The sequence below is a fragment of the Haliotis rubra genome, unplaced genomic scaffold (genome assembly GCF_003918875.1).
Source record: "Haliotis rubra isolate DU_JTF1 unplaced genomic scaffold, ASM391887v1 Scf145, whole genome shotgun sequence".
NCBI classification, from domain to species: domain Eukaryota; kingdom Metazoa; phylum Mollusca; class Gastropoda; order Lepetellida; family Haliotidae; genus Haliotis; species Haliotis rubra.
In genome coordinates this window covers 339,668-351,672 of record NW_025765392.1, presented here as the reverse complement: position 1 = coordinate 351,672, position 12,005 = coordinate 339,668, and the positions used below count along the sequence as shown (strand labels likewise).

Sequence of the window (12,005 nt, the reverse complement as noted above, 5' to 3'; positions counted from 1 at the left end):
ACAATATTAAGTTTTCAGCTGAAAATAGATTTTCCTGTTGCCATCGCTGGGCATGTAATGGTTGCACTGAACATTAACATTTATCATTAAAATGAAACAATGGCAGAGGTAAGAATACCTTGAATGATTTTCCTTACAATATGACCAGTATTTTATGTTACTTCAACCCATTTCAAGCTCAAAGCCAGGTAAGACTATTCACAAGCCACATACAAAGATTATCCACTGAACAGCAATCTTGAGGACACTCTAGCAGATGGCAATATTCATACTGTGTAGACTATCAACATTCAATTACTTTTACTATTTATTGGGGGCAGGGGATGTGGGGTCTGCAGAGGTAATTGGTTGACAATTACATAAAGCCTACTTTTTGTGATGAAAATGGCGATTTTGGTGCACGAATCATTCTACATTCTACAGAAAATGGCAATTTGCTGTCCCCACTGACAACTCTCAATTTTGTTATTGCATGAAATAATTTACTGAAAATTACTTTTATTTATAGATATATGTTACTAAGCATACTAATCCCTAAATAAACGATATTTTATTCTTGGAATTTTTTTCAAAAATTACAGACGAAGATGAGCAATCAAGTTATTTATGCATGTCCCAACCTCCAACCTATTTTGCATTTTTTCGTGTCGAAATTTCTAAATTGAAGATCATTATGTATCTTTGGGTCAGTTGTAAAGAATATGATTGAATGGTACAATTATTTCATAATTTACATGAATATATGAAATAAAAATCTGAAAAATTTAGATTTAAAAAAAGTCCCTGAAAATATTGTCATTACCGCAACACACAGAGAATAAGCACTAAAAAAAATATGGATAGTCTCCCTTGAAACCCTGTGATCAGCTTCCACTAGATGGCCTCATTGCTGACCATGTGCTCAAAGGAAGCATGTCATATCATAGGACTTAGAGTGGAATTCATCATTCTTCTTTCATTATGAAGGGAGTGATTTTAATGTGTGTCATTACCGCAATGCATTTAACTATAGTATATGTGAATCAAACTAAGTCTTTTTAATGAGATGCCTGTTTGAATACTTTTTACAAATATATATCTAAAGGAACTTATAGTATATGCAAAACCAAGAGAGTTGAATTTTATCAAAATTGTCATTACCGCAACAAAAACTGTCGTTGCGGTGATGACATGTCACTACCACAGATGTGATAACAGTGGTAATTCCATATAAAATGCAACAAATGATACATTGTTATGTCTTAAATGATACAAAGTATCTTGTAGTGTAGTGCTAGGAATTAGAGAACATGACTACACGACAAGGATTTTAAAAAAATGCATCACAATGTCATTAGCACAACAGTCATTACCACAAAGCTCCAAACATCAAATTCTGTTCATTTTTGTCTCACAGTGGTATTAAAATATGTTTAAAAACAGTTAAACATAAAAAAATAATATTACATATGTCTTGTTGAATTGGTAAAATCAAGTAAGAACATGCCATTAATCATATTTGATTGTTTCTTAAAGCAAAGTTATTTCAAGTTATCAAGTTTGAGAACCAAACAATTTGCTGTGGGTCTGCCACGTGTTGTCAACAACATAACATGGAAAATTGAAGCTAACTTTGGTTACAAAGATTAAATTATTAAGCCTCAATGTTTTATGTTCATAAATCTAATGTTTTATAACAAGTCAATTACTTGGAAAAGCATATTGTTTAACTATATTCTTAAATTTGTTTACGTCCATGTCATTACCAAAGGGCATGTCACTACCGCAATTTCAATGTCATTACTAAAACGGTGCGAATTATTTATGATTATACAACCAGTTATTTCTTTGAAGCTGTTTAACTTAGGGGAGGCTCAAAGGAATTCATTGTTTTATCCTTTTCTGATAACTGTTTGAGATAAGAGCTATTGTTACCTCAGTTATTATGCTTACATTCATGCTAAAAACTCAAAAAATCATAAATGCATCAAAACAATTTAGAGAACTGACCATTCATTGCACAAATATAATTACAAACAGCCACATATGTGACGCCTAACAAGTCTTTCCATTTCATAGCTGTTTTTAAGCAAAATGTATGACTAGATTTTCCAAAATCTGTATTTTTGCATCATTGCGGTAATGACAATTTGATTTAAAGGTGAAAAGTCACAATAGATTTTATGGAAAATTCTTATCCAAACTTCTCTGCTGATGCAATATACCAGTCATACAAACCAAAGTAGTTTACATGAAAACATAAAAAAGCAAAAAATACAAATAAAATTTTCTTAGAGCAAAAGCTCAAATTGCCCTTCTCCATAGAATGACCCGCACACACCACTGTAGACTAAGGCTTAGTCTCTGAATATATATAATTTTGATAGTAACAAACAAGCCCATTTATATTGAAAAGGAGCCCTAGGGAGACCAGAGATCCTGAACCTGAGGAAATCTAGACTTGCTTTATTTAGGGCTTTTACACCACTGAAACAACTGGTTCACACATATTTGCAACATGAAACATTGAAATGGAAGCCATGTCCAGATAAGCATTATTCAGGATGCCACAATCTATATGCTTGATCCGATTAATTATTGATCTGGTACGCCGATGTCAATATTTCAGTACAAAGAGAAATTACGTGGTATGCCTTATGTCCACAAGTTGGGTTTTAGCACCCACAATAAAACAGCATGTACATGCACAAACACACACTGACACCCGCGAGCGGAACCAATGGAAGGGAGTGAATGCATCACCATTCTGTAATATTACTAAACATTCTTTGGTCGTAAGTTTATGTGATCGTGCCCATCAAAGTTCATACCCCGCCTAGGTCGGGGAATCCGTCTGTGTTGACACATGAGCTAGTTCCAGGCTCCCTTTGCGCGACGCGAACTTGCAACTTATGGTGAAATACATGTACCGTGATGGCTGTGAGGAGTGTGCGTTTTCAAGTTCCTCACAGCGATTAGCCGTTTTCCTGGCGGGAAACAGATTGTCATGCGCTGGTGCGGAGTTTGGATGGTTCGCGACACTGCCAAGGAGTTCGCATGTTTACGGACATGTTTGGCTGGTTCCCTGCTCTCTTTGCGCGGTGTTAGCTTGCGCAAGCCGTGCGATAAGCAATAGACACAGTTTATGTAAGGCTGTCTTAAGGAATATAAATTCCTTGTCTTGTGATAGGAGGAACCCAAGTTGAGTTCATGTGACCCCGTTTTCAACTATGGAACAGTTTTGCAGTGGGGAGCCGTTTTGGGTAGGCATAATTTGTTATTACTCATTTGACGCTTAACTGCAAGTTTGCATAAGCCGTTTGGTAGGCTTACTGTCATAATGTCATAATGTAGAGCGTTCTCATGACCTATTTGTGTACACTGAATATACTTACTCATGTGTGCGTAAATGTATGTATGTATGTAGACGGGACATTTACTTGAACTATTTATGTCAACCCTGCTAAGTGCAAGATATATGGATAAAACCCGAAGACCTCTACAGAGCAATACGAAATCTCATTATTCAGCCACTTTTATGGTGCATGATTATAAATGCAATAAATAGCCTGGAATAAATCCCTGGGTTTTCTGGGGCCTTTTGTACATATCTTTCGAACTGTGAAATGCATTATCTGTCAACTTACTTAACAGTTTCAACCATCCTGTTATAGGTTGTGAGTAGTTACCTCCCTTAGTCCTGCCAGAATCCGGTGGTTGTGACTTCTGTCCGAGATTAACCCTATTACTAGATTTAGTCTGTCATCTCTAGCACTTTGGTTTAGTCAGCATGAACCAACTCAATGTCCGCTTCTTGTAGAGGTGGCTAATAGCAACACTGCTTCATTGGCTGGGTGGGTTTGATTGCTGACTTTGAATGCTGTTGATAAGGTGCCTGGGTCTCTGCTCAAACTGAGAGTGTGGGTTTGAATCCTGAATGGGACTCATCCTAACAAAAGTACTTGAATCAGTACTTTACTGAGAAAAATGTAATCCAAAATATAACATGTTACATTTGACCACTTGTTAAATGGTATTGTGTATTGAAGGCCACGTAAAAAAAATAGTTGTTTCTCATCACTTTTTAAAAAAAATAAGGGTCAAGCGGGCGGATTATATTTTTGCATTTTAATATATTTTATGTCCATAACCCCATGATTTTTCTGGAAATTTACATCTTTTCTCCGATAGAAAATCAAAACTTAGAAGTGTAAAAAATTCATGCACATTTTGAGAGTCAAAGTTGCATTTTCACTAGTGTAAAAAATAAGAAACATCTTAGGGTCAGGTTGAATTATTGGGTCAGGGGGTAATGAGAAACAAGAATATTTTTATATATGGCCTAAACAAGTAAACACAGCCACCAGTGCCAATTCGCCATTGATGCTACCTTTGCCGTGGCGGTGGGGTAGCCAAGTGGTTAAAGCATTCGCTCGTCACGCCAAAGACCCGGGTTCAATTCCCCACTTGAGTATAATGTGTGAAGTCCATTTCTGGTGTTCCCAGCTGTGATATTGCTGAAATATTGCTAAAAGCTGCATATAACAATGCTCACTCACTTACTCTACCCCTGCCACTGCTCTCATTGTTAAAAATACTTAATGCAAAGGCCACTGGTATGTGAGAGTAGTAATGATTTATCGTCATCAATGACTGATTGGTTAACCAATACATGCTAGTAAATGCAATGATTGATTGTAATTGTCCATAATCCAGAAATAATTTTTGTGTGTATGTGTGTGTTAGATATGTAAGCTTTCATTTTATGTGTATACACATTACACATAATTTCTAGCCGTGAAATCTGGGTTGGAATTGATCTTCAGCAACCCATGCTTGTCGTAAGAGGTGACTAACGGGATCAGGTGATCAGACTTGCTGACTTGGTTGACACATGTCATCATAGATCAATCCTCATGCTGTCAATCACTGGATTTTCAAACAAACCAACATGTAATTTCACATTCAATAATCATGATAATGTGCAACCAATTTTTAGAAATAAATATTTGAAAATGTTATGGAAGGTACTTGGACATGGAAGATGTTGAAAATATACAAACTATATCCGACTTATTATGTGTCATTCTAATTCAACTTAGTATGTAACACCCGAAGACCGTTCTGATTGGTCAATGCTATTACATTTCCGTGTCCCCACCCCGTGATGTTGCTGAAATATTGCTAAAACTAAATTTCAGTCAACTATATGTAACCACCGGTATACGTCCCAAATTCACCAAACACAGTACAGTTATGCCCATGTTTGTTCAGGATTTGGTTTTAACTGGCAATAATGATTGATCAATGCAAATGCATTGTCTATCAGCATGATTAGTGAAGGTTAAACATGATGTAAAAATGTAAACTTTAATTCTGAATCTGTTACCAGGACAACCAGAAGATCTGGAACAACACCTGGCCACAGTTCACCGACTGTTTCCAGTCCACAGTGCTGGTGTGGGTGCCATGTGGATGGCTGTGGTTGACGGCGCCTTTCTACATGTACTACCTCTGTACCGTCAGTCCAGCAGTTTTGTCATCAGTAGCTAAATATTTAGTAAAATTGGTGAGAATAGTTTTTCATTGAGTGTACAATAATTTTTAATGGCTATTTTGAAATGGGAATTACTTTTCATATATCATTAAATATTTTCTTACTACATACAAAGCATTTTACTGCATGGAAGAAATGTTACATTTCTGGTATCAAAATAGAAATATATTAATATCATTACAAAATATGTTTTAGGAAAGTAATGGGCAAGCATTAATTTCTTTCTTTTAATCTTTTTTAGGCTGATTATCAATGAATAACAAGCGATGGTGATATGGTTGCATATGTGTAAACTGTGTTACATCTGTGATCATGGGGATTGGGGATGAAATTAAGTGTACATTTCTCTGATAGTAATTCCATTTGCTATTTGCAATGCAATTTTTCTTTATGTGTTCAAATTATGATTTTGAAATAAAGTGGGATAGATACCCGGGTATGTCCACTAGTCCATTAGTAATGAAAATCTTTAGGGACAAGTTATTTTTTCTCAAAATCTAGTTTGTTTCCATTTACACCCATCCTGATTGACCTGTGGACGAGTTCAGTAGTTGTAATTGACCTGAGTTGTCTGTCCAATAGGTCTGTGGGAGCCATGTTTAGCCATAATCCACACATGTTCACATGAAATCTGCAATGAGAAAAAGAGAAGAGTTTAAGCTAAGTCAATTATGTGGGAAACTTTTGAAAGATTATGACCACGGTTACTGTTGGTATAGTTTTTCATGTGATCATATTTCAGTTGTGTTGTGGCCTTCTACTACTGCTGTCTATAGTGGACATTGTGCAGTCGGTCAGTGACCACCGAACTAGAGGCAGCGCCACCTACTTCCTGTCTGATGTTGTCGCACCCATTGTGCAGTCTTTCACTTTTGTAAGTACAATTTCTGCCCCAAACGCACAAAACCTTTTCAGTAGCATTTTGTTCAAAGAGTAGGGCTGGGACGATTCACCGATGCACCGATACATCACAATACATTTAAGTTTGATACAGCTATCGTATCGACGACTGGTGTATCGGTACAAAACGATACAGAACTTTTTTTCAAAACAGTATTATCTTAAACATGTTCAAGTACTTATTTAGAGAAAAATATGCAAGTATGATAGAGCTACGTGTTTGTTTATTACAATAGTGTTATTGTTATACACAAATACCTTGAAATAAATCATTTTAAAGCTTAATACTGTGTTATTCTTTCAAAGTGTATGTATCGTGATACGTATCGTATCTCAGGTAAAATATCGCGATATGTATCGTATCATGACATAGTGTATCGTCCCAGCCCTATCAAAGAGGGTTTTAAGTACAGATGTAAATTTGTCATAGAAACATATCTGACTGCAGCATGTATTGTAGTTGGTTAGGTTTGAATAAATATTCTGATGCACATTCAAATTATTTTGAGACTGAGCATATGGCAATGACTTACTGTCCACAGGGGCTTGTAACGCTAAAAACTGCCATCAAGGTATATACTGTCACTGACGGGGTCTTAGTACTATATAAAAGGAAAGGGATGTAACGAGGTCAACACACCAGGTTCGTTTCAGGGCGAATTCAACAATACTCACTGTATTTATCCCATTTAAAGTATGCACACATTTCAAGCCAATAGATTTACCTACAAAATAAGACATACAGCACTAAAATCGAAGCAGCACTTTGGGAGCTAGGGTCTTCGGAAGCTCGAAAAATCGTGATTTCTCGATTCCGAGCCAAAATCCCTGCTCAGAATTTGTAGCAGTAACTCACCCATTTTCTTGTTTATTTCACAGTATACACAAACGACATGCACCAAAATATGTTGAACTGATGGCGCCTGTCAGCACGCTAGTCGCCATTTTTCGGAGACACTTACAACTTACTGTCATAATGAGTTTACGTACATTTATTCATCGCAAACAGAATTGTATTGTGCCCGTTCACCATTGACAACCTTGGCCTTAACCTGCCCCGCACTTAAAAGAGCAAGGGAGCTCATTGGCTAAAAATAAATTATGTCCCATCAAATCGCTGACTCTTTTAATTTGTACAAATTCTCATCTTCAAGAAGATGTAGGTTTTGTGAATCATTCAATTCAATGGAAATTCATAGCATTACACCGCTATTACTCCAGTCAATGTGTCCATGTGCACTCTAATTTCACTCTCGGCTCTCGTAGGATTTTACATTTTGAGTTGCCTAATGATCCATTAGAAAGTTTACTGAGACGTTACCATCTCATCCTTCCTGGTACCCATAGACTGCTGACATACGGAGACATCACACGTAACATGTGTTTCTGTTGCAGCTCCTGGCCCTGTTGTTTATATATCTAGAAAGGAGGAAAGGTCTCACCACATCAGGTGTACTGTTCCTGTTTTGGGTATTTCAGCTGGTAGCTGGCATTGTACCATTTTACTCCAAATTAGAACTGCAGGTAAGACTCAAAATGGTTAGGCAGAATGAAAATGGCAAAATTGTTGAGATTGATGTGTAGAGTTTGTCAACGATGTTAACTCTGTGTCAACATTGTTGCATAGGTTACTTTTATACATAATTGAACAAAACTCATAAACCTTTTGCTTTAATGAAACACAGGTATGATGGGGACTATACAGGCAAGCAGAGCAATAGTTTCCAGTGCAATTATTTTCATCCAGCATAGTGTATTGACTGATTTCATTATCAACAATGTATTTTAAGCCCTGTTTGACCTGTTCACCGTGGTAATCCTTTGACTTGCCTGTCATCAAAACAAAATCTCTCCTCAAAGATATATTATGTAATCACCTTCAAAATCATATTGTGAACATTTTTCCTTATCCTGACTCATGCTTATTTTACTTATCTCCTTCCTCTATGCATATGGTAGTGGAACATTTGAATCCCTTGTAGTTCCCTTGAAGAGGACATAAAAGTTCACTCACCCATGAGTTGCCTCCCTTTTCCCGCCAAAACAGTCATGTGACTTGCCATGCTTGTCACTCTGTCCTTCATCGCTCAAGCGGATGGTTGGGTGAGCACTGGAGTCCCGTATTCGGCACCATATTCTTTTATATTTAAATCCTTTATCCAAATTAAGCTGTGTATGGTTTCTGGTTATATTTAGCTTTAATGGTATGTCAAAATTTTGAAAAAATTATTCATATTTTGTGACATTTCTTTTGTCATAATGTAGTTTGTTTACATCTGATGAAATCTTGCAGTGACTGTAGGTACCGGTTATCAGCGGCTGAACCTCATGCATTAATCCATGGTCTTCCAGCTTGCGTTGCAGATACTGTATTAATTAACCAGATTGGCAATTGAATCGTTATTTGTCTTACATCTATAGACGTGCGATGGAACCGGTGAGGAAGTCATCTCAAGTCACTGGTGATAAATCTGGAGATAACGCCGGTAACCATATGTTGTTAACTACTGCTGTAATTCTTATCTCAGGTGCTTTGCCGAGTACGTTACAGGGGCAGTCGTCTGTTGCTGGTCGGGACTTAGCCGGGTCTAAGAAGAGGTCTGCTTCTACTGAGTTGACGCTAGTGGGGAGTAAAAGAAAGATGTCTTCATCGTCTGCGGTACAGACGAAGTCATCTTCATCTAGAACTTTGTGGAAGTCAACTCGTTCCAGTAAAACAACGCATCAGAGGTCATTTAATGAAGACATTGTGCCTCCTGACAGAAGCAGACGTTTATGCTGACCCTCCAAAAAATGCGGCCTGAAGTACCAGTAAGAACGTCGACGCAGTCTACCTCCACGTTGAGGCGATCGTCCCCTGCAAGCACGACAGCTGTTCGGCTATTTGAAGACCAGCCTCCAGCAACGCAGACGTCTGTCAACAGAGACAACACCAGCGTAGCATCATCGCAGCTGCAAGTAGATGCAGATTACGCCTCAGCGTTCTCAAACGCTTCATCTACACCGCATCAGTTCCAGCCTACAACGCAGAACTTCGATCCAGGCGACTTCATGAGGCAGTTTACAACGCAGATGATGGCTATGATGGAGCCCTTCGAGAACCTGTTCATGTTCATGTTCGGAGAACCCAGTCATCTTGGGGGAAGAGGAAGAAGGTTCCACGAACGTCCCTGAGGCTACAAGAGATTATGAAGTCATATTAGCGAACCCTCAACATTCGAGAACGTCAGACAGAGTAAGATCCCCCTCGAGATCAGTCGCTCCACATCAGTATCCCGCAGCAAAGGGAAGGTTCGCGAAGGCACAGTTCGGTGAACCCGGAACTATCTGAGGAAGAGGGCGACTTCGTCTTCTCGGAAGCAGAGGCCACATCTTGGATTCCTAACGGCCTGGACTTGGACTCCCCCTCCAAGGAATCTGATGAAGCATTCACATACAATATGTGGAATGATGACTTCGACACCCTTACGATTCCACCGATTGAACCTATCTCAAAGGTGTCTGCTAACCTCCGTGAAGCGTTCGAGAAAGCAACCCGGCACCAGAATCAACATCTACCAACATTCAACACTAGGAGGTTCCCTCTGCATCATATGGACCCCTTCATGAGAGCGCCGGACCTGGATGACAACATGAAGTTGATCAACGACTCCCGTAACATGTCTTATAAGGTGGAAGACAAGAAGATTGCTCAACTCGACACCACCGCTAGAAGAATGTTCTTCGGCCTGGCAAGATCTAGAGTGATCAACGAGACGTTGATATCCAGATTCCAGAACCCCAAGACTGAAGAATGATCCTATCAGCACTATTAACTCAGAAGAAGGACCAGCACTTCATGTCTGATCACTTGGCCTCGACATCGGCGGGTCTCACCCTACCACGAAGACAAGGTCTACTATCAACATGTTCCCGGAGTGACAGGTTCACCCAACCTCTACTAAGAGTTCCTTGGGCGGCGCCTGATATCTTCGGCAGGGAGATCAATGAAGTTGCCAAGAAGTCACACATGATTCCAGAGAAGTCATGATGATCAAGTCCATTGACACGTTGGCCAACGTCATTCGTCAAACGTCACATAGGTACAGCAACAAGTCAAAGTTCTCCGGAATACAGAAGGTGAAGGAGAAGAAATACTCCTTTCGTCGCTCATCCGGAAACAGCAGGGGCAACTCTGGGAGAGGGCGTACTCCCAGAGGCTTCAGAGGATCAAGACATTGAAGATGGGGTTCGGAACGACTGGACGCTTCCACCCCCATCCATTCCTGTACAACTGTCGACAGTGGGTGGACGTCTACAAAGGGACTGGGACATTTGGGGAATATTGGAGGACAACTACGTCTCACAAGTACTGCGAGAAGGCTACAGAGTGCAGCTGAAGGCCACACCACCGCTGACCCTTGACCCGGTAGTCTTCGACTATGCAGACGACCAGGCAGTAAAGTTAGAAGAAGCCAGGCCAAGAATGCCTTAGAGGTGATAGATCAACATCAGTTCAGGTTGATATACAACATGAAGAGATTCAACCAAGACTATCTACTGAAGCCAGAGAGATTCAAGATGATCCACCTGCCTCAACTCGGACAACTCGTCCGTCCAGCAGATTACTTGGCCAGCATAGACCTACACGATGCATATCTACACATCTCGATTCATCAGGAATCATGAAAGTACCTGAGATTCCTGTTCAGAGGTTGACGCTTCCAATGGAGCATCCTACCGTTTGGAATATCACACAAGTGACCAAGCCCATCGTCACCTATCTACATCATCGAGGTCTATGCAGTGCCTTTTACCTGGACGATGGGATACAAGTTCATCAAGAAGCCAATCAACTTAGACTGCAGCTAGACTTCACCATCAAACTGCCTGCTAGTAAACTTGATGAAGTCAGAGTTGGAACCAAAGCAAGATCTTCAGTTACTTGGAATAAGGTTCATCACAACACAGAATCGTATTGTGGTCCCAGAAGATCGTTGGGTCAAGATCCAAGCCATGATTCCAGAAGTAGTCATCTCTCCGTTACCACTACGAACATGGTACTATCTCCTCGGTCTACTCACCACAGCGCAGGACCTGACTCGCAGAGGAAGAGTTCAATTACGTCCGTTGCAGACACCTGGACAGCACGGACCTGATCTCTCTACCAGACAGTCTCAAGACGTACCTGTTATGGTGGACGCACAAGTTGAATGTCTGCGGAGGGACATGACTGTTTTGGCGGGAAAAGGGAGGCAACTCGTGGGTGAGTGAACTTTTACGTCCTCTTCAAGGGATTCAAGTCTTCCACTATCATTAGCATAGAGGAAGGAGATAACCATAACAAGCATGAGTCCAGATAGGTATAAAATATCAATTTTACTTTAAAAATTACATGTTTAACTTCATTTTCAACCTCCAGCCCAGGTGCGAAAAGAAATTGTGATTAGAACCATAAATATGATATTTTGCCATGAAATCACTATCCCATTGTGTAACATTTGTGGAGGAACATGTAAAACACTTTTCTACCAGCCTAAAATCTAGAAGAAACTTTATTGCTACATTTTCAGTGATAATTTTGAAATTT

General features: G+C 39.5%; 1 protein-coding gene across 1 annotated transcript in view; it reads left to right on the top strand.

Annotated features, from left to right (window-relative positions):
- Positions 1 to 3,086: 3,086 nt before the first annotated feature.
- Positions 3,087 to 12,005, top strand: part of LOC124269476 (multidrug resistance-associated protein 1-like) — a 48,998-nt gene continuing 40,079 nt past the window's right edge. Inside the window, 4 exon segments of the mRNA XM_046704477.1 lie at positions 3,087 to 3,242; positions 5,372 to 5,548; positions 6,279 to 6,410; positions 7,832 to 7,960. Coding sequence (XP_046560433.1) covers positions 3,210 to 3,242; positions 5,372 to 5,548; positions 6,279 to 6,410; positions 7,832 to 7,960 — 471 coding nt within the window. The 5' untranslated portion in view covers positions 3,087 to 3,209.